Source organism: Cervus elaphus, chromosome 7 (genome assembly GCF_910594005.1).
Source record: "Cervus elaphus chromosome 7, mCerEla1.1, whole genome shotgun sequence".
Taxonomy (NCBI): Eukaryota; Metazoa; Chordata; class Mammalia; order Artiodactyla; family Cervidae; genus Cervus; species Cervus elaphus.
In genome coordinates, this window is record NC_057821.1 from 27,327,437 (window position 1) to 27,351,739 (window position 24,303).

Genomic DNA, 24,303 nt, shown 5'->3' on the forward strand with positions numbered 1-24,303 from the left:
TGTTTTCCTCTATTTTTATGCACTGTTCATGGAAGTAGGCCTTCTTGTCTCTCCTTGCTATTCTTTGGAACTAAGCATTTAGTTGGATGTACCTTTCCCTTTCTCCCTTGCTTTTTTGCATCTCTTCTTTCTTCAGCTATTTGTAAAGCCTCCGCAGATAACTACTTCACCTTCTTGATTATCTTTTTCTTTGGGATGGTCTTGTTCTCTGCCTCCTGTACAATATTATGGACCTCCATCCATAGTTCTTCAGGCACACTGTTTACTAGATCTAATCACTTGAATGTGTTCATCACCTCCACTGTATATTCACAGTGGATTTGATTTAAGTCATACCTGGCTGACCTAGTGGTTCTCCTTGCTTTCTTTGGTTTAAGCCAGAATTTTGCCATGAGAAGCTGATGATTTAGCCACAGTTAGCTCCAGGTTTTGTTTTTGCTGACTGTATACAGCTTCTCCATCTTCAGATACAAAGAATGTAATCAATTTGATTTCAGTATTGACCATTTGGTGATGTCCACGTGTAAAGTCATCTGTTGTGTAGCTGAAAAAGTGAGTTTGCTATGACTAGTGCATACTCTTGGCAGAATTCAGTTAGCCTTTGCCCTGCTTCATTTTGTTCTCCAAGGTCAAACTTCACTATTACTCCAGGTATCTCTTGACTTCCTGTTTTTGCATTCCAATCCCTAATGATGAATAGAACATCTTTTTTTAGTATTAGTTCTAGGAGGTCTTCTAGGTCTTCATAGAACTGATCACCAGCTTCTTCAGCATCAGTGGTAGGGGCATAGACCTGAATTACTGTGATGTTGAAAGGCTTGCCTTGGAAACAAACAGATATCATTCTATCATTTTTGAGGTTGCACCCAAATACTGCATTTTGGACTTTTTTGTTGATTATGAAGGCTATTCCAACTCTTCTATGGGATTCTTGCCCACAGTAGTAGCTATAATGGTCAGCTGAATTAAATTCACCTATTCCCTTCCATTTTAGTTCACTGATTCCTGAGATGTTGATGTTTATTTTTACATCTCCTGCTTGACTACATCCAATTTACCTTGATTCATAGACCTGATATTCCAAGTTCCTATGCAATACTGTTCTTTGCAACATCGGATTTTACTTTCATCACCTGATACATCCACAACTGAGCATCATTTCTGTTTTGACCCAGCAGCTTCATTCTTTCTGGAGCTATTGGTAGTTGCAGAAACAGAAACCAACACAACATTGTAAAGCAATTATCCTCCAATTAAAAAGTAAATAAATAAATAAAATAAAAAGACAAAAACCTACTCAGCAATATCTCCTAGCCAATAATATAAATGAAAAATATTTTTCAAATAAATATAATAAAAAATTCTAATGAAGACAAAAAAATTTTCATTAAAAATTTCACTTTCTTTAAACTTCCTACTCTATTGCCTCCTTATTCTCAGTTTATGACTGCATTCCCTCTTATGATAATAATAATAAGCAGGAGGAGGAAGAGGTGAAGAAGAAGGAGAAGAATCTATGAGAAAGGTACTATATGAATTTGTAATAATAAGCTAATTTAATTCTGCGTTTTTCCATTATGCCTCCCTTCACTGTTATAAGAGAAGTATTCCTTTTCCTTTATAGGAAATACTGATCCTTCTCCTCTTTATCCATCTTGTAATGCCCTTTCCAGTACTTGGATCCATTAGTTATTCCTCTCAAACTTTGTACAACTTCTCCTCATGAACCTTAAAATTTTAAAAGCATTTCCCATATTAAAAACAAAACAATCGAATATTCCATCAACTCTGTGTCCTTTCATATACTATTCTCTCTTTTCATAATAAAACTTCTCAGAGTAGTTATCTAAATAGTCTATTCATATTTCCTTGTTTCCCATTTCTCCTCTGCACACTCTAGATTATGGGTTGAATTCTGTCACCATAGTATGGGCTTCAGACAGTAAAGAATCCACCTGCAATTTGGGAGACCTGGGTTCAATCCCTGGGTTGGGAAGATCCCCTAGAGAAGGGAACAGCTACCCACTCCAGTATTCTGGCCTGGAGAATCCCATAGACAGAGGAGCCTGGCAGGCTACAGTGGATGGGGTTGCAAACAGTCAGACAGGACTGAGTGACTTTTACTTTCACTTTCTCTTGCTATACTCCAGTCCCTCAAAATTCACATATTGAATGACTAACCTCCAGTATTCAGAATGTGATCTTCTTTGGAATCTGGGTCATTGTAGATGTAATTAACCAAGATGAGGTCATAATGGAGTAGGGTGGTTCTCTAATCCAAAATGACTGGTATCCTCATAAAAAGGTGAAATGTGGACACAAACATGCACAGAGGGAGAACATCATATCAAGACTGGAGTTTGTTGCCACAACCCAAGGAATCCTCAGTATTGCTGGCAAACCACCAGAAGTTAAGAGAAAGGCACGGAATAGACCCTTTTCTAGTGCTTTCAGAGCAAGTATGACCCTGTCGATACCTTGATCTCAGATTTCTAGCCTCCACAACTGTGAGATAATAAACTTTTGTTATTTAAGCTACTCAGTTGTGGTACTTTGTTATAGCAGCCCTAGAAAATGAACAAAGTCTATTTTTATCCCAAGAATTCCACTGAACTTTACACACTAAAACTACCATTCTCACACTGGGTATCAGTAGGTATAGTATCAGTGATGTTTAACAACATGTGTCCTCAGTAAATGCCAAGGTTTCTCTGGAAGTACAATCTTAGACTCCAGTATTTCCTGTGGTCAACTGAGTATAGCACTCAGGTATTAAGTGCTAGGCATTAAGAATACAAGCCACACACCAGTGAAGAATCATCAGTTCTTTTAAAATAATTTCCTATAATGCACAACTTTTCTCTTCCAAAGAAGTATTTGAACCCAACATAGTAGCCAAGCTTCATTTGCCTGTTTCATGTTTAAACCCCTATGGGTTTCATACAGCTTAAAAGATGGCCAGATTCTAAGGAGAGGATGTTTCCTCGTATTTAGTAAAATGGCAGATATAGAGTAAAGGCTTAAAACTCCGAAAAAAAATTTGTGGAAATGTGGGGGGAAATTTCTATCAAAATAATTCATCCTTCAATGTTGTTTCTTGAGTGAACAAGATTTTCAGCAAGGAGAAATAAACTTCAACCTACAGAGTAATATTGCTCCTTCTCTGTCTTGTTGGTACAAACCAATTCAGTCATGCTACATCACAAATGTGGTTTATAGCTCTAGAGTAATTAATGGTATAGAGACCTGAAGTCTCTACTAATGACAGAACAACTATGTGTTCATACTGAACACCAAAACATATGCAGTGATTTCCGGGACTGGCATCACGGGTCCCATTGTTACTAAACACAGGTCCAGCTACTCACTACTCAGAAGCCATTAAGGAAGCCAGGTTGGTGGAAAATAAAGTTTGCTTTATTTTAGATGCCAACCACCAGAGCAGGGAGGGTGGATGTCTGTCCAAAGGCTGAAACTCCCCCTCACCTCCCAACAATCATGGGGAAAGAGCTTTTATAGACAGAAGAAGGGGGTTACATGCCAGAACAGTACAGTCAGCTTTGACAGTCATCTTGAAATTGGTCATCAGTGGCCTGACCAATGTCATCTTGTTTTAGGTATAGTTAATCTTCAGTTTCACAGTTGGTTTGTTCCCATTTCTTTGAAGCCAATTCTCAGTAATGTAGCCACTTATGTCAGGGCTACCCAGGTGGTAGTAAAGAATCCGCCTGCAACGCAGAAGATTCCAGTTTGATACCTGGGTTGGGAAGATCCCCTGGAGAAGGAAATGGCAACCCACTCCAGTATTCTTGTTGGGAAATCCTGTGGAGAGAGGAGCCTGGCAGGCTACAGTCCATGGGGTCGCAAAGAGTCTTGACACGACTTAGCAACTAAACAATGTCAGAACTACAATCTATTCATCATGGAATTAACTTATTCCAGTTTCAGTATCTATAGAACAGCTCACAGGATACAGCTCAGAATACCATCTATGGCCCATGAAAATGAAATAAAGGTGTTTGACTATACTTTATTATTTGGTCTCCTTTGATTGTTTTCCTTTGTTTCTGCATGTTCTCATTTCTCTGATTAAACTTATTCTTTGGCTAAAGTTTTTTCCACAGACAAAATGCAGGCAGAAGATATGGTGGAGAGGGAACGTAGAGTCATCCTCCATTTCACCATGGCATAAGTCCCATTGTTTGAACATCAATGGACCCACACATTCACTTTTGTGTGTAGTGCCATTGTATCAGCCTGATTACTATTTCCCAGATGACTTAAGAGTCTGGTTTATTACAAATACCACCTCACTGCTTATTGTGGCACAAGCGCTAAGAGTTCAGATAATGGGGTTCTTTAAGAGGCTCACTATCTCCCTTCACAACCTCAAGAAACATTAAGTCTAGAAGAAGCAATGCATGACTATGAAGCAATGAAGGGGAAGAAAATAGAGAAATTTCATAAATTCCATTTTGTCCCCCTCCTAGCATTTGTGACATAGTTTTTGGAAAATGACACCAACCTATGTCTGAACTTGAGGTAATTATATCCCATATTTATTCTTTGGTCTCCTCTTAAAGCCTCTTGCACCCTAATCAATATTACTGAAGGGTTATATAACTCAAAATAACCAGAGGATATGTCTCTAACACTTCATATTTTTCTTACTCTTTAAAAAAAAATCCATATTATCTTTAATCATTACAAACAGCCAAGAGAAAGTTTTCCTGCACATAATCAATTACACTTCAAAAATAAAAATATTTAATCCCTATTGATTAAATGCCAAAGGCTACTGATTATATGATATAGATATTTTGCTCAGTAACCATTTCTACTTAATATATTTCTACAATCTTTCTCATATTTAACAAGGCTGCCTTTATCTGATGTTTACATAACATATTGAATGCTTAGAAGTAAGTGTTAGTGCTCAGTCATGTCTGACTCTTTGAGACCCCATGGACTGTAGCCTGCCAGGCTCCTCTGTTCATGGAATTCTCCAAGCAAGAATACTGGAATGGGTTGCCATTTCCTCCTCCAGGGGATCTTCCTGACCCAGGGATCGACCTGGGTCTCCAGCATTGCAGGCAGATTCTTTACTGTCTGAGCCCCCAGGGAAGCCCCAGTTGAATGCTTAGTGCTCAGTTCAGTTCAGTTCAGTCGCTCAGTCATGTCCTACTCTTTGCGATCCCATGGACTGCAGCACACCAGGCCTCCCTGTCCATCACCAACTCCGGCGTTTACTCAAACATGTCCTGCAGGGGTCCAGCCTCGGCAGGATCCAGGGGGTACCCTCAGGATGAACGGTGTTGGCGAGAGAGAGAGAAGACACGTGAGACTAGCCTTGAGAGGGCCAAGTCTGTGTTTTACTTTTTGACAACCGGTTTTATACCCTTTCACAGAACATTTTCAAGGTACAAGATGCTTATTCATGATTACACAGGTTTAGTACTACATCATTTTGATTTTTAGGAAAAGCAGGATTTTTTTGCTTTCTAATTCTATAGTAATTCTTAGCACATGATCTTCTGGCCTTGGGGCTATTAACATTTTATGCAGGTCAGGTGATTGCAAACCTATTTTCCGTTTTTATGGTGACCTTAACTGAAAGGTAACAGGGTCATAGGGAAATAGTACAGAGTAGAATTATATTCTTGTTAATACAAAAATTAATCTTTCTGCAAAAGTTGTCAGTTGCGTTTATCTAAGAAGTTTACCCCATACTGACTCTGCGACTTTGGTGAGGCAGCTTTTGCCTAGCACTCCTGGCTGACAATTAACAACCATCTCATTGTTACCACACTAGGGCTAAGTTCTTATTTCTCTAGATCTTTAACTATATTAACAATGGTTTTTATAACACAACCTTAGCACATTAAAGGCAGAAATACAGCAAGCAAAACACAGCAAGCAAATCACAACCCGATAACCACCTATAGAATAATTTTCTTGTGTTTTCTAATAGGACTCCTTTACCCCTTAAAAGGGCTGTATATCTATTAGGGCTTTTATATAATCAGGTTCTTTATGCTATTTTATGATTAGGATATTATAAGCAATCATGCATATTAGTACCAAGCGGATAAATGCATTTGGCTAACAAACTGCCAGCAAAGGAGTTTAAATTAAAACACTTTCACCCTGAATAATCTCATAATATACCACCACCTGGGAAACTTACTGATTAAAGTTTTAAATTGATTCTTATTTGGGAAGAGATCAGGGAAGGCCTTCCTGCCTGTGTCAGAGAAATTAGGGAGTAGTCCATTGAGGCAAGCATCAGAAAGACAGATATCATCTTTAAGGTGAGAGCCGGGGGCAGCTTTTCGAAATCCTTGAAAACCTGATCTGCCTTGCCTGTCAGGCTTTCTCCTCATGACCTTGTCATGGGTGGGATCTAGTGAGCTGGTCTTTTCGAAAACCCCTGAAAACCTGATTCGCCTTGCCCGTCAGGTTTTCTCCCCTATGGCCTTTTTAGGGGTAGGGTCTCGTGTGTTGGCTCCCGGCAATGTCCATTGAGTCAGTGATGCCATCCAACCATCTCATACTCTGTTGTCCCCTTCTCCTCCTGCCTTCAATCTTTCACAGCATCAGGGTCATTTCAAATGAGTCAGCTCTTCACATCAAGTGGCCAAAGTATTGGAGTTTCAACTTCAGCATCAGTTCTTCCAATGAACATTCAGGACTGATTTCCTTTTGGATGGACTGGATCTCCTTGTAGTTCAAAGGACTCTCAAGAGTCTTCTCCAACACCACAGTTCAAAAGCATCAATTCCATGGCACTCAGCTTTTGTTATAGTCCAACTCTCACATCCATACATGACTACTGGAAAAACCAGAGCTTTGACTAAATGGACCTTTGTTGGCAAAGTAATGTCTCTGCTTTTTAATATGCTGTCTATATTGGTCATAACTTTCCTTTCAAGGAGTAAGCGTCTTTTAGTTTCATGGCTGCAGTCACCATCTGCAGTGATTTTGAAGCCCAAAAAAATAAAGTCTACCACTGTTTCCACTGTTTCCCCATCTATTTCCCATGAAGTGATGGAACCAGATGCCGTGATCTTAGTTTTCTGAATGTTGAGCTTTAAGCCAACTTTTTCACTCTCCTCTTTCATTTTCATCAAGAGGTTCTTTAGTTCTTCTTCACTTTCTACCATAAAGGTAGTGTCATCTGCATATCTGAGGTTATTGATACTTCTCCTGGCAATCTTGATTCCAGCTTGTGCTTCCTCCAGCCTGGCATTTCTCATGCTGTATTCTGCATGTAAGTTAAATAAGCAGGGTGAGAGTATACAGCCTTGATGTACTACTTTTTCTATTTGGAACCAGTCTTTTGTTCCATGTCCAATGCTTAGCATAAAGGTGAATAATATGGTAAGTGAATAAATTAACATTCATTCATTCATTTCTTACAAGAAATATAACCTGTCCCCTACTGAAAAAAATGATAAGACAGTGGCAGGCAAAATTTAAGTAGTGACAATAGCATCAGATGATGTTCATTTGTAACAGAAAGACTGAAAACTTCTGTTCTTATTGTTGATGTTGTTGTCATTGTTGTTTTTAACCCAAATAATTGCAAACTTAAGGGAAGCACTAAAACATACCGGTCTTTTCTCTACTTCGGTAAGTTTATTCCTAGGTATATTGTTCTTTTTGATGCAATGGTAAATAGGATTGATTCTTGGATTTCTCCTTCTGATCTTTTGTTTACAGTGTATAGAAATGCAACAGATTTCAGTGTATTAACTTTGTATGCTGCAACTTTACCAAATTCATTGACGAGTTCTAGTAGTTTTCTGGTAGCACCTTTACGATTTTCTATGTAAAGTATCATGTCATCTGCAAATGGTGACAGTTTAATTTCTTTTCAAACTTGGATTCCTTTTATTTATTTTTTCTTCTCTGATTGCCATAACTAGGACTTCCAAAACTATGTTGAATAAAAGTGGTGAGAGTGGACATCCTTTTCACCATTGAGTATGTCAGCGGTAGATTTGTCATATATGACCTTTATTATGTTGGGGTATATTCCCTCAGTGCCTTTTTTCTGAAGATATTTTATCATGAATGGGTGCTGAATTTTGTCAAAATCTTTTTCTGCATCTGTTGAAATGACCATATAGTTTCTGTTCTTCTGTTTGTTGATGTAGTGAATCACACTAATTGATTTGCAAATACTGAAAAATGTTTGCATTCACAGGATGCATGGTGAATGATCCTTTTAATGTATTGTTGGGTTCAAATTGCTAGTATTTTGTTGATAAGTTTTACATCTATGTTCGTTAGTGATATTGGCCCATAATTTTCTTTTTCCTGGTATTTTTGTCTGGTTTTTGTATCAGGGTAAACAGCTAGACATGACTGAGCAGGCACACACACATATATAATTAAGAAGAGGGGAGAATTGATATGCTGTTTTTCAGTCACCAAGTCAAGTCCGACTCTTCACAACCTCATAGACTGAAGCATGCCAGGCTTCCCAGTCCCTCACCATCACCTGCAGTTTTCCCAAGTTCATGTCCATTGAATTGGTGATGCCATCTGATTCAATGGGCAATCATAAGTTCCAGAGTTTCATCTTGAGAATGAACCAGTAAGGAATAAGAAAAATATCTATTTGTATCTCTTTGGGAGATAATTGTGAATTTTATTGGGGATCAAAGTAATCATTTCTCATGGTGGGTAGACATATGAATTACAACATCAGCACATTCTCATTCACTTGGACAGATGGTTAGGGAGCCTGACTCAGAGGACCAAAGTCTGAAACGTGGCCTTAGGACACCATAGAATGTGTTCTGGGGAAAGGTGAAGATGTGGGATCCATCTGTCATATTATAGAAAGATACATCTCCAGCCTCATAATCCAGAAATACCCCCACAATAAAGGGTTTTTCTCTTAGAGTAAGATGGGTTTCTGGGGAGGTGAGGGCCCAATACTCCCCCTCATAGAACCTAATGGCCCAGAAACCATTCTGTGGGGATACTGTGACCCTCCCCGTCCTTGTTACATTATCCCTACAAACTCCCAGGTCCCAGGAACGGGCATTCTCAACCTCTACTTTCCAGAAATATCTCTCTGAGCTGAATCTCTTGTCACCCAGCACACAAGGAATGGAGTCGAATCTCTGTGGGGAGCTGGGAAGATCTTGACACGTTTCTTGCCAGGAAACTCGTCTCCCTTCTTCAGACAGGAGGAGGGCAGGATGAGCTGTTTCTGCATCCAGGGTCACATTTGCTGCAAAGACAAGTAGACCATCATGCTTCTGGGAAGAGTCTCAGTAGGTCTGGGCCAGAGGGTTCTCACTCTGTGAGGACTCCTCTGACCCTGGGTAGATTCAGCTCACTCCACCCAACATTCCTCCAGACTGTCCCACAAAGAGCAAGGTCCCTCATGGATTATTGCATACTCACCAGTTTTGAATTCTTCTTTCCTCCAATCTACAAGGAACAAGTGAACATGAGAACCTACCATCTGAAAAACACAGCTGCCTATCTGTCCAAAATACTATGGAGTATAAACTCCCTAGGATTAATTCAAGAATAATAGCAACCAAAGAAAATACTTCTCTAAAATCTACTAAATCATGTCTTACTTCAGAACTGACCCATTCTTATGTCCTCTCAGTTGATATTTCTTCGGGACAAATACCCAAAGTCTATTTAGGATGTTTGAGAGGGATACAATCTGTCTAATCAAATAACTTATTTTTCACATTGTTTCCTCAGATTTTAGCTGATGAAAATCACTTTACATATCCTCAAAACACAATATAAGATGTAATTAAAAACAAAAAATCTGCTAAAATTTCATGTCTCAAACACATTACTATCTATTAAAATACTGAATAATCCATAGAGTTCATATTATATATGCTTTGGAGTTTATTTGATCTTCAATATATTGTTTTACACAGTATATGTTCATTTAAAAATCTTTCATAATACATTTTTCTTCAGCAGAGTCCATGTAACTTACCAGGATATAATGGTGCATTCCTCCAGGCTGCCAAAGAACAAAGTAGGAAACCCTTTACTTTTTTTTCCTACCCTGCTTTCTCTTACTATCTTTTCCATTTTCCCTTGCCTTTATCTAATTTTTTCTTTTGAATCCCTTGGACTTATTTCCATCCTGTGTTATCTTCATAGTCTATTTTTCCAAACATGATAAAAAAGGTGGTCGGGTGTAGGAAGAGTAGAAACACAGAAGCAACAAAAGATGGGAGGGAAGGTGGACAAGTGTAAGAGGAAGATTAAAGACAAGAAGGAAGGAAGGAGGAAAAGAGGAAAAGCATGCTAAATTACTGGTTTACTTCTCAAAGACAATTACAGAAATTTAGAAGAAGATAATTCTAGAAATGCTTCTTCACCAACTACAGACATTCTGATTTTATTCTCTCATACTATCCTACTGCATTAGAAGCAGGACCCAAGATAGACACAAGAATGGAGCTTTCTGAGAGATAAGCTTTACTCACCATGCTTGAATTGAGACTTCCTCCTATCTGAGAGAGAATTCACAAACACACATATATGAGACAGGATTTTTTAACATCATAAGGAAAATGCAATTAAAGCCACATGCCTGCCAATGTTTGTATCTGCATATTGATCAAGAAATGCTCATTTCAAAAATAATGACAGAAATCTCTAAAGTTCATTCCATATGAAACATTTAGTAGATTATGAAGAATACAACATCATATGCAGAATATGAGGATATAAATAATTATTATAATAAGATACTAAATAATGTAGATATATTCCCTGGTGGCTCAAGCAGTAAAGAATCTGCCTGTGTTGGAGGAGATCCAATTTGATCCCTGGGTCAGGAAGATCCTCTGGAGAAGGGAATGGCTACCCACTCAAGTAGTCCTGCCAGGTAAATCCCATGGACATAGGAGCTTGGTGGGCTACAGTTTATGGGGTTGCAAAGAGTCAGACATGACTGAGTGACTAACACTTTTCACTTTCTTACCTCATAAAATAGTTTTAGACTTTAAAGATATAGGCTCAATGATTTTACTTGAGTCAAAATTGCAATACAAAAGACCCTGAAGGATGAGCAATTTGTTGAATAATTGAATTAATTAAATACAAAAAAAGAGTAATAGCTATGACTGGGAACAAAAATAACAAGGCAAAATCAAAAAAAAATTTATACATCTTGGTCATTGAGAATATGACAAAGAGAAGTGCTCAAGCAAGTCTCATGATTACCTGCGATATCAGTAAAGAAGAAAATATGTCAGAGTCCATCAGGAGGAACTCATCTCATTTAACCAGGCTTAGAGTCTGAACACTTCCCCTAAGAACTGGTACAATATCGCAAATAAAACAATGGGCACTCCATCTCAAAGGACAAGTTGAAGACCCCAAGTTAAAGAAAACCTTCTATTTAATGGAAAAACCACATTCTTCTAAGCCTAATCCCATTCATGTCAGTAACCTTATGATGAAATTATTGTAATCATCTGAAATAGAAGCCTAAGACTATATCAGAAGAAAGGGAAACACTCAAATCATGTTTTTAGGAATTACACCATGAAAAAAAAAAATCAGAAAAAGTTACCAATTTCACTCTGAAGTATGCCTGAAAAGTAAAATGGAGAAAACTCAAGTAAATATCAAGGAAAAACAACACAGAACATGAAAATGAGCTGAAAATTTCCATGTCATAGAAAATTGAGGCAATGAAAGTTCTCAGGGGACCTTATGATGAAATTATGGTAATCATCTGAAGATAGAAGCCTAAGAATATATTAGGGGAAGGAAGGGAAACACACAAATCATGTTTCTAGGCATTACATCAAGGAAAAAAAAATCAGAAAAAAAGGTTACCAGTTTCATTCTGAAGGATGCCTAAGAAGTAAAATGGAAAAAACTGAAGTAAATATCAAGAAAGACAACACAGAACATGAAAATGAGCTGAAAATTTCCAGTTCATAGAAAACTGAGGTGATGAATGTTCTCAGGGGGAGAAAATGAACAAAACTAAGTGAAAATGGAAAAATGGCAAGAAATCACATTTCTAACTTAAAAAGTGAAAAAAATGAATGAATTTCACATTTGAATGAATAAAAGACATATGGAGAAGATATGGACAGAAAATAACTAGGATTTTATCCTGTACATATTTATTTTATGCATAGTTAAAAGAATATAGGTAATTCAAAGTTTAGATCAAAATATATACTTAAAATAATCTTATAAGACATATTATCTTGGTAGTAGTGTACTGCACAGATTTTTTTTAATTTTGAAAATTTTTCTGACTAGGGAAACAAAAATGAACAGAATCAAAATGGAAGAATCCCAACACCAAAATATCAGAGTGGAACTAATAGACACACAGGAGAAAGGCCTGCCAGTACAAGGCACACAGACAAAAAGCAAGGCAGTGTTAAATGTTGAACAAGTCATTTTAAAGGGGATCAAGAGTAATGGGATATCATAAATTTTACCTAGTTCTTTCTGCAGTTCTTCTAAAAAAAAAAAAAAAGCAGAAAAAAAAATTTAATGTCATGAGAAAGAACTACAAAGAGAAATAAAATTTACTGAAATTTTCATACTTAAAATTAACCCCATCCAGTTTCAGATGAACATACACAAATTAACACAGAGGTCAGTGTTGTCCAGAGATATTCTACAGTAAGTGGGAAAAGAAGGAAATTAAGTTAATTAATTGATAGAATTGTTAGATAAATTAGTTCTGGTAGCTAATTTGTAAAAATATGCTTTATTCCTTTGACAATATATAGGTTCCAATTGTCCTGTTTGATATCCTGGCAGAGTGCATGGCAACCCACTCCAGTATTCTTGCCTGGAGAATCCCATAGACAGAGCAGCTTGGCGGGTTACAGTCCATAAGGTCACAAAGAGTTGGACACAACTGAGCAACTTAGTACCCATATCCTGTTTGTTAGCTTTAGTATGGGCATTGGCTGCTTTTACATATATCAGTAAATTCTCATCACTGCAGTAGCTATTGTGTGTAAAGTTGGCACAAACACTGCATAAGGGAATACTGAAACACTATTGGTATAGGTCATGGGCTTCTGAGGTGGCACTAGTGGTAAACAACCCACCCACCAGTCCAGGAGACATAAGAGAGGTGGGTTCAATCCCAGGGTCAAGAGGCTCCCCAGAGGAGGGCATGGCAACTCCAGTATTCTTGCCTAGAGAATGCCATGAACAGAGGAGCCTGGCAGGCTACAGTCCATAGGGCTGCACAGAGTCAGACACAACTGAAGCAACTTAGCATGAACACACGTTGGTATAGGTCATAACACTGTCAGGTTTCCGGGTGCCTATTTACACACCATTACTGCAGATGGTGACTGCAGCCATGAAATTAAAAGATGCTTGCTCCTTGGAAGGAAAGTTATGACCAACCTAGATAGCATGTTAAAAAGCAGAGACTATACATCTGTGGGAGAAGGCAAGGGTGGGATGTTTCGAGAGAACAGCATGTATATTATCTATAGTGAAACAGATCACCAGCCCAGGTTGGATGCATGAGACAAGCGCTCGGGCCTGGTGCAGAGGGAAGACCCAGAGGAATCTGGTGGAGAGGGAGGTGGGAGGGGGGATTGGGATGGGGAGGGAATACATGTAACTCCATGGCGGATTCATGTCAAAAGAAAAATAAAAAAGCAGAGACTACTTTGCCAACAAAGGTCCGTCTGGTCAAGGCTATGGTTTTTCCAGTGGTCATGTATGGATGTGAGAGTTGGACTGTGAAGAAAGCTGAGCGCTGAAAAATTGATGCTTTTGAACTGTGGTGTTGGAGAAGACTCTTGAGAATCCCATGGACTGCAAGGAGATCCAACCAATCCATCCTAAAGGAGATCAGTCCTGGGTGTTCCTTGGAAGGACTGATGATGAAGCTGAAACTCCAATACTTTGGCCACCTCATGTGAAGAGTTGACTCATTTGAAAAGACCCTGATGCTGGGAGGGATTGGGGGCTGGAGGAGAAGGGGATGACAGAGGATGAGATGGCTGGATGGCATCACCGACTCGATGGACATGGGTTTGAGTAAACTCTAGGAGCTGGTGATGGACCAGGAGGCTTGGGGTGCTGTGATTCATGGGGTTGCAAAGAGTCGGACATGACTGAGCAACTGAACTGACCTGAACTGATTGCCACCATTCATTCAAAATCTTCTTGTATTTGAGTTTATGTTTTAACTCATGCATAAACGAAACTTATCCTTACCAAATCACATGGGTGCTGAATCCATGAGAAAGAAATGGGTTCTCTGAGAGAAATTCTGTTTCTCAACAACCATGCTTTTATTGTTGCTCCTCCTCTTCGAGAGAAAACATCTAAACACACACACATGAGACAGGTTTTTCTAAACACTATAAAGAAGATGCAACTAAAGCTATACATCACCTAGTGATTATTTCTGAAACATTTTCAAGTCATGTCCATTCCATAATTAAAGAGGTAGATCTCTACAACCCATTCCATTGAAAACATCACTATAATTTGAAGAGCACAAACTGTGTGATATATAGGAACATAAAATTTTAAATAATTCTTGTACTAAGCTTGTAAAAAGAAGTGCAGAATCATCTCAGAACACAACTTTAGACTTCAGTGATATATTATCAGTGAGATATGCTGAGTGAAACAAGTATGTATAAAGATTCAAAAGGAAAAGCAACCTGGTGAATTAATAATCAAAAATGAAAGAAAATGAAAATGAGGCAGGATTTATAACTACAGTTGGAAACTGAAAATCAGGCAAAAATATTTATACACATTGGGTCACTTGAGGGTACAATCAAGAGAAGTGGACTAGCAAGTCTTAAGTTTACACCTGACATTAGTAATAGACAAAGTGAGAAAATTGAAAGGAAAAAATTTTATCAATCACCAGGTTTGGAGTCTAAATCTTTCCATTAAAAACTGAAACAATAAGATTTCTAAAACAATGGGCACTCCATCTCAGAGGACACTCTGGAGAACCCAAGTTAAAGAAAGTTGCCTATTAAATAAAGAAAACCACATTCTTCTTAGCCCGTGCTGTGCTAGGTCACTCAGTCGTGTCCGACTCTTTGGGACCCCATAGACTGTAGCCCACCAGGCTCCTCGGTCCATGGGGATTCTCCAGGCAAGAATACTGGAGTGGGTTGGAATGTCCTCCTCTGGGGGATCTTCCCAACCCAGGGATCGAACTCAGGTCTCCCACAATGCAAATGGATTCTTTACCATCTGAGCCACGAGGGAAGCCCAAGAATACTGGAGTGGGTAGCCTATCCCTTCTCCAGTGGAACTTCCCGACCCTGGAATCAAACTAGGATCTCCAGCATTGCAGGTGGATTCTTTACCAGCTGAGCTACCAGGGAAGCCCCTTCTTAGGCTAATCCCCTTCATTTCACCAACCTTATAATGAAATTATGGTGATTATGTGGAAGACAGAAGCCCAAGAACATATCAAAGGAAGGAAACAAAGGAAAAATGTTTTTAGCATATACATCCATTTTAAAAGTTAGACAAAAATACAAATAAAAAGTCAGAGAAAATGTTACCCAGTTCATAGTGAAGTAACTATGAAAAGTAAGTTGGAAAAAAAGAATATATTCCATAGATGTCAAAGAACAACAACACAAAATAGAAAATAATTTGAACATCATCCATGTACAGAATGTTGGTAGGAAGCTGAAAATCAGAAAAACATAAAAACAAACCAAAAACTAAAAAAAAAAAAAAAAAAAATAGCAAGGAAGCACTTCGAAAACTGGAAATGAATCTCTCAATTGACTGAATAAAGTATGGTAAATATGTGAAAAGAAAAAAAAAACAGGATTTCATATAATACATATTTCATTTTGGTAAAGAATCTGCCTGCAGTGTGGGAGACCTGGGTTCTATCCCTGGGTTGGGAAGGTCCCCTGGAGAAGGGAAAGGCTACCCACTCCACTATTCTGGCCTGGAGAATTCCATGGACTGTATAGTTCATGGGGTTGCAGAGTCGGACACGACTGAGTGAATTTCAATATCACTTTCACTTTCATATTCATTTATGGAGAGTTTTAAGGATACAAGTAATTCAAATTTAGACCAACATATATATTTAATAAAATAATTTTATGGCAAATGTGATTGCAGTAGTGGTGTATTAAAATTGATTTTTAGTGTTACAAAAGTTTCTGATTATGCCAAATTAAGCAACATGTCTTTAAGTGGAAATATTATTTGACTAACTAAGGTGAAGATATATATAAATCCCAAAAAAATCTTTTTAAAAGATATCATAACCATTGAGGAAGCGAATGACTTGGTACGTTTTTGCAAGGTTGATGGTTTCTAATTCTTTACACTTAACAAGATGGCAATAATATTTAATTAAGTTTTCAACTGAAGGACTTTCAAATTTAAGTTTGAAAGCCCTTACTCCCTCATTTTATCATTTACTTCAGAAAGTCAAAGAATTGAGTGACATGGTTCTAACCAAATTCTTTCCATATCAATTTACTTACATGGCAGTGGAAAATTTCTCAGCAAACAAAAATAAATGGAAAAACATTGTGTAGATGACTGACTCATGTATTTAGATAAATATAATTTTCAGCAATGAGTCAATGGAGGAAAACAAATGCTGTGATTATATGACCAAAGAGTTAAATGATTGTGTTTTTTTTTCTTTTTTTTTTTTTTAATTCTGATTGTTTTTAAGGCAATAATTTTATCTCTTTTCTATAATATGACTATAATATGACTCTAGGCTTTACTTATGAAACTTTCATACAAATTTTAAGAGATCAGAATTGACATTCTGTTAAAAGACAGTATTTGGGAGTCCTTACAATTTCGAGGTGTCAGGTACTATGCACACTTTTCCTTGTCCTACACTCTTGAAAGAAATCTCTCTGGTGGTGTTATATCCACTATGTGTTCTTTTTCCCATGTCTCCTGTGTTCACTAGACTAAAATATCTATTACTACTCATCTCTATCTTCCAAGCCTAAACTCCTAAATTTAGATGCCTTTTAGAACATATCTTTCCTCACTTTAAAAAAGGCAAAATAATATAATCTCATATACATTCTTTTGAAGAAAAATTCACTCTTATAAATTAAATAACACAATAGGAATAGAGCAGAGGTGTTATGTGGAAATAAAGAGAGATCTAAGTCAAGGAAGTCTATCCTGGAGTCAACTGACAAAATTTTAAAAATACCCAAATGTGACACACATCTTAGTGGTAACATTCTATTCACAGAAAGGTTCTGTCTCCTTGATTGCAATGACTAGAAATATGAAAAAGGCAAAAATGGCATAAATGAATAGCAAATGAAGATAGGTAACCTGAGTTGGGAGGGTTACTGACATAAAACATGTAAAGACATATCTCTGTTTGAGTTAAGGCAGGTGACCACCAAGAGTTTCAAGGTTAAGCGTTTCAAGGATACAAGAAATAGATGAGAGAATAACAAGGTACACAATGCAAGACATTATCGGTATTTACCTTTTTCCTGTCCACTCTTCTCTGAAAAATAAAAAGAAGAAATAAACAATTCATTCCAAACAAAAGCATAATGTCAGGAAGGAAGAACAAAATTCAGACCCCTTTTCTAGTTTACTCTGTGGCACAACTTGACCATATTTGGGAAAACTGAAACCACAAGGTTCCAAAGGACATTTCATCAATCAGAAACAACATAGTTTTTTACATCCCTCCACCCCTAGTGCAAAAGAAACTAAATTAGGAAATGAAATCATAAGAAGAGGTATGGTGGGAATTCCTCTGGAATGCACAATATCCATCTGTCCTCTTTCATTGGGCCATCCTTTTGCACCTTAAAAGGCAAATGTACACACATGCACAAGACAGGTACTTAAAAAGTGATGAGGAAGTATATAGTGCAGGCACCCATCTGTGCAAATTGTATGTGGAACAGTGGTCATACATGCTGTTGGGCTAAATCACTTCAGTAGTGTCCAACTCTTTATGACCCTATGGACTGTAGTCCACCAGGCTCCTCTGTCCATGGGATTCTCCATGCCATGCCCTCCTCCAGGGGATCCTCCCAACCCAGGGGTCGAACCCACGTCTCTTACGTCCCCTGCATGTTTCTGCTGTACAATGCAGTGAAGTAGTTATGGACCTCCTTCCCACTTATATAGGTCACCACAGAACACCAAACTTAGCTTCCTTGCTTTATAGCAGGTCCCCACTAGCTACCTACTTTATTAATGGTAGCTTATGTATGTCAGGAGCTTCCCTGGAGAAGGGAAAGACTACCCACTCCAGTATTCTGGCCTAGAGAATTCCATGGACTGCATAGTCCAAGGGGTCGCAAAGAGTCAGACACGACTGAGCAACTTTCACTTCACTTCACTTCACTCTCAAGGTGGCACAAGTGGTAAAGAACCTGCCTGTCAATGCAGGAAGCATAAGAGACATGGGTTCAATCCCTGGGGCTGGAAGATCACCTGGAGGAGGGCATGGCAACTCACTTCTGTATTCTTGCCTGGAGAATTTCATGGACAGAGGAGCCTGGCGGGCTATAGTCCATGGGATCACAGAGTCAGACACAACTGAAGCTATTCAGCACATATGTATGTCAATTCTAATCTCCCATTCATCCCACCATCCCCTTCCCCTTCACCAACTTTCTAAAGAAATCATTGCAAGTCCCTGCAAGGCAGAAGAAGCCAGTCTTTAAAAGGAAGTCATGATACAAGGTGAAAAATGAAGAAATGGAAAAGTAGAGAAGGTAGGGAAATAGAAATGGACAGAATTAAAATGAGAGAAGCCTAACAAGAAAATACTTGGGTGGAACTAGCAGACATGCAAGAGAAAGATATGCCACCAAAAGGCATATAGGCTAAAAGTCAGGCAATGTTAAATGTTGAACCAGTCATTTTAAAGAGGATCAAGAGTAACAGGATATCACAAAATTTACCAAGTTTTTCCTGAAGTTCTTCTGAAAAAAAAAAAAAGATAAACATAAGCATCCTATGAAAGAACTACAAAGAGAGTTCAAATTTACTGAAAAACTCATATTTAAAGTTAAGCCTAGACAGTTTTAGATACACACACACACACACACACACACACACACACAAATCAGCAGAGAGGTAAGTATTGTCCAGAGATATGCTATGCTGCTGCTGCTGCTGCTGCTGCTGCTAAGTCGCTTCAGTCGTGTCCGATTCTGTGCGACCCCATAGATGGCAGCCCACCAGGCTGCCCCGTCCCTGGGATTCTCCAGGCAAGAACACTGGAGTGGGCTGCCATTTCCTTCTCCAATGCATGAAAGTGAGAAGTGAAAGTGAAGTCACTCAGTCGTGTCCGACTCTTGCGACCCCATGGATTGCAGCCTACCAGGCTCCTCCATCCATGGGATTTTCCAGGCAAGAGTACTGGAATGGGGTGCCATTGCCTTCTCCAGAGATATGCTATAGTAAATGAGAAAAAGGGGAACTGGAGTTAATTTATTTGACAAATTTTTATGGAATATTATATATTAATATAAATATTAATATTTATTAATTTGTAGAAGTATTCTTGACCCCTTGGACAATATTTAAGCTCCCATTTAAACTCCCATTGTTCTGTTTGTTAGCTTTAATATGGTCACTGGCTACTGTTACATATATTATCAGTTATCACTGTTGTAGCGACAGTGTATTAAAAAGTTGCCACAAATACTGCATAAGGAAATACTGAAACTGTTGGTATAGGTAATACACTGTCAGGTTTCTGGATACCTCTTTTCACAACATTCTTGCCACTGATCAATTCTCAACCTTTTTGTATTTGAGTTTGTTTTAACTCATGCATGAATGAAACTATGATAACTACTACACACTGTTGTGTTATCTTCTGAATCCAGGAGAGAAGAATGGCCTGTCTGAGAGAGGTTCTATTTCCCACCAACCAGCTGCCTCCTCCTCTCTGAGAGAAAATAACTCAGCATACAAATAAGAGATAGGTTAGGGTACACTATAAAGAAGCTTCAACCAAAGCTCTACATCTTCTAATGATTGTTTCTGCAACATTTTCCAGTCACAGCCATCATTATTATGGGTTTCCATGCCCTCCTCCAGGGTATCTTCCCAACCCAGGAATCGAACCAGGGTCTCCTGCATTGAAGATAGATTCTTTACCAGCTGAGCTACCAAGGAAGCCCCTCCATCATTATTAGAATGAACTCATACTGCATGTATTATGTGGTGCAAGAACTCTGTAATACATGCACTAATCTAGTGGAATATCCACATTACAGTACTGAATTAATAAAGAAAAGTACCAATCATTGGGCATAAAATTATCAATTTCATAAGGATAAAAAAATGCATATGTAATCATATTCTTTATAAGCACAAATGAGTATTCTTTATAAGCACAGAAAATGCCTGAAGATTACACAATAATCCATTAGCAGGAATTATTCTCTTCTAAAGACAGTAATTAGGAGTTGGGAAATTGGGGAAGATTTTTGCTTTTTAACTTCACATGGTTCAGTTTGGTTGAATACTTTGCATTATACATAAACCTTTTATGTAACCAAAATAAACAATGACAAAGAACCCCAAAATGACTCGGGAGTGTACACCCTGCAAATCTAAACCTATAACAGGCAGCAAATTTCACATATCAGTTGTGCTATATAGGATCCACCCCACCAACCATCTCTGTGAATAATTCTACCAAGTAAATGTAACTTCCTTTTAGAATGTGCAAAATGGGCACAGTCTGTTTGGATAATGATTTTTTCTATTGTTAAAGTTATCCTTTCTAACAAAGTGCATTCTCTGACAATATTAACTACTCACAGAAAGGCCTCAGATACATTTCTTTTACTTGACCCTAAAAATCAGGAGAAAAAAGTACAGTGTAGTACATATTAGTAGTACAGTACAGAATAGTATAGTGTAATAGTTATTAATATCATAGGCATGGAGGTTGAATGAGATTGTATCTAGATAGTTCTCAGGATATGATTTTTTTTCTTCACAGAATTTCCCTTCTTATCACATTCTTACTACCTGACAGAACTAAAGAAAGTGACTGCATAATGGGACAAGGTCAAGAATAAAGTCATAGTGCCATTATAAATGAGAACTTAAGAGCTGAGTTCAAATACAGAAGATGGGAGAGGATTTTCTGGTTGGATGTCAGATTCATGTTTCTTATTACTGGAAAAAAGTTTGAGTGATGAAGAAATGCATGTAAAAATAAGAAAGAAAAAGAGATGAGAAAGAGGGAAAGAGGATGTGGCTATCTAATTTAAATACTGTTATTCAAAATAACGTCATAAATTTTTACAGAAAGACTGGATATGAAACTGTATTCAAATAATCATGGTATATAAACAACACTTATTACTATTATTACTTTGAAGGTCACCACATTTTTCCTTAAAACTTGAGGTCTCAAAGCACTTACAAAAAAATCTATTCCCTGCACCATTTTTAACTCTTAGAGCCACAGCATGAATTGCATTTTCCCATAATTTCTTACTTATCTTTTTGTCCTTTCTCCAGATTTTGTAGATCAGGAAAGCCAGTGTGGGTCCCAAAATGTAAAGCTTAACTTTACTTAGAACTTGCATCCTTGCAGTTATCTGAAAGGAAAGTCCACAAGTACATTCATCTAGATCTACATTGTATCACCATTATTTTAATGCTCTGCTTACATTTAACTTGCTCTTCTTTTTTAGCTTATTAATATAGAAGTTTAGATGGTTGATTTTAGATCTTTCTTCTTTTCTAATACAAGCATTCAAGGCTATAAAGTTTCCTCTTTAAACACTGCTTTCACTGAACCCTCAAGTTTTAATAAGTTGCATTTTCATTTTTAAATAAATTCAAAATATTTCTTAATTTCTCTTGAGATTTTTTGAACTATGTGCTATTGGGGAACTAAGATTCCACATGCCATGTGGCCTGGCTAAAAAAAAAAAAATTCTATATACATGTATAGTCACAATTAGAATATTATGTGAACTATATTACCATATCATATTCTCCTTTACTCTCCCAACCTTGTTTGTGATAACTTGTACAGAGATCTCAAAGCTAGTGGCACCCCCATACTCCCCTAATCCATGAGCTCTCTCTTAAGCCCACTTCCTTCCCTGCTAACTTGAAACTTTTGCCAATGCTTGAACGAATACCTCTAAATTTCACTGTTTCATCCATCTCCGCTACTAATTCACAAAGCTAAATCAACACAACTTATTCTGAGCATGCATTATACTATTCTTCATGGAAACAAGAGAGAACTGAAAGACTTTTAAAGTAATCCAAGAGAGAAAAAAATGTGGACTTTATTAATCTAGGAGACCAACATACACATCATGGGAGTCCCAAAAGAAGGAGAAAAAGGGAGTTCAGGAATATAAGATCAAAGGGATATACTTTTTAAGCTATTCCATAGCAACATATAGACTTCCAAAGCTGACAAAGATGGAGTAAGATCACTACACCTATGTCTCCCACTGGTTACAACCAAAATATCTGGACAAAATGCCAAAATAGTCTAGTTGAAAACTTTGAAAAGTAAATAATAGCAAGCTGATTGTGGGGAGAAATCAAAAGAAGCCTGAATTGTAACTTGAGCAAGATGGTTCTTTGGGACTAGTACAGCATCTTCTCAGTCTTCTGACTCTCCTAACAAAAGTTGCTATTCCTTGCCCCAACATTTCCTCTCTTAATTTATTGTCCTGACATGCAGCAGGCAATATGAGCTTGGACTTGGTGACAATCAGTCCCAGTGTATCTTATTCAAACAGATTCTAACTTGTTGAAACTTTTCTTTATAATTAATTTTGGAGATCAGTCATCTATTACTGTTAATTTATGAGTTAATTAAATATAGCTCCTGAGCTACCAAAGTTTAAAAAAACAAAACCAGACAAATAAACTACACAAGAGATACAGAAAACTATGAAAACTCCATTATCACTGGGCGCAAAAAGAGAAAAATACAAGTCATTTACAGCTCAGGCAATTGCATTGCCTGCAGATTTTCTATACTTTTCAACTTCAGAAGCTCAGAAGTTCTAAATCTAATAGATGAGAAGTACTAAATTATTAACAAAGTTAAAACTACTTCAGGTCTTAGACAATAAAGAAAATAAGCACAGTTTAATATTCCTTTCTTCTTTTCCTGGTCATTACAAGTAGTTCTTCCCTGTGGTTGGAAATAGACCCATAGGCTTACCATACATAGTATTAATTTCTAAAGAGAAAATGTTTCTGAGAATGGCCTAAACCTTTATACAGTTAAAAAGAAAATCATGCCACCTTTCAGCTAATAAATGTCCCATTTACTCATGTGGTCAAAGTCCTTATATATCTCTGTTTTCCATGCCATAATTTTTTGCCCTTCTCTCTGATTCAGTATATTCTAAACTATAACCAATTTTTTACTCACATTTTTCATGAAGAATCTAATTTGTTTCCAAGTCATTAAAGACTCATTTGAGAATAAATCTTGACTCCAGAGTTGCCTTATTCTGGTTTTCTACCTGTCAGCAGTAAAACTCAAATGAGAGAGTGGAGTAGAGCTGAACCTATACTGGTTGGGATTCTAGCAGTTCAAGACCTTTGTACTGGGTGTGATTCTCAGAAGGACACATTTTGTATTCTGAAATTCTGAAAAAGAAAGTAGATTTAGCTCAAGGTCTCCACAGTCTTTAAAAAATAAAATCTTCATGTGCAAGGAGAATGTTCTGTTGACATATATAATGCAATGTTGATTACAAGTCCTGAGCTGAGGAAACATAACTTAGATGTGTGGTAAACTATGCCCAGTTACAACACTGTAATTCTGTAGAATTAATTCTGTAAGAAAGCTTTCCTCAGCTATCAATGCAAAGAAATAAGGGAAAACAACACAATGGGAAAGACTAGAGATCTCTTCAAGAAAATTAGAGATACCAAGGGAATATTTCATGCAAAGATGGGCTTGATAAAGGACAGAAATGGTATGGACCAAACAGAAGCAGAAGATATTAAGAAGAGGTGGCAAGAATACACAGAAGAACTGTACAAAAAAGATCTTCAAAACCGAGAAAATCACGATGGTGTGATCACTCACCTAGAGCCAGACATCCTGGAATGTGAAGTCAAGTGGGCCTTAGAAAGCATCACTATGAACAAAGCTAGTGGAGGTGATGGAATTCCAGTTGAGCTATTTCAAATCCTGAAAGATGATGCTGTGAAAGTGCTGCACTCAGATTCCAGCAAATTCACAAAACTCAGCAGTGGCCACAGGATTGGAAAAGGTCAGTTTTCATGCCAATCTGAAAGAAAGGCAATGCC

At 37.6% G+C, this 24,303-nt stretch overlaps 1 protein-coding gene across 4 annotated transcripts; it reads right to left on the reverse strand.

The window, feature by feature from the left end:
- Positions 1-8,655: 8,655 nt before the first annotated feature.
- Positions 8,656-23,550, reverse strand: LOC122697772 (butyrophilin subfamily 1 member A1-like). Of its 4 annotated transcripts, none has more exons than XM_043908769.1 (11): positions 23,414-23,550; positions 21,497-21,599; positions 18,933-18,953; positions 17,492-17,512; positions 12,474-12,491; positions 11,851-11,871; positions 11,582-11,602; positions 10,488-10,514; positions 9,989-10,015; positions 9,424-9,450; positions 8,656-9,247 (listed from the first exon to the last, which is right to left on the reverse strand). In XM_043908769.1, exons 1-11 carry the CDS (start codon positions 23,447-23,449, stop codon positions 8,724-8,726), a joined length of 846 nt encoding a protein of 281 aa, XP_043764704.1. In that variant the 5' UTR covers positions 23,450-23,550; the 3' UTR covers positions 8,656-8,723. The 4 variants fall into 4 exon arrangements, with proteins under 4 accessions (XP_043764704.1, XP_043764703.1, XP_043764705.1 ...); XM_043908768.1 differs by having other exon boundaries at positions 12,474-12,494; XM_043908770.1 differs by lacking the exon at positions 11,851-11,871 and having other exon boundaries at positions 12,474-12,494.
- Positions 23,551-24,303: the final 753 nt, after the last annotated feature.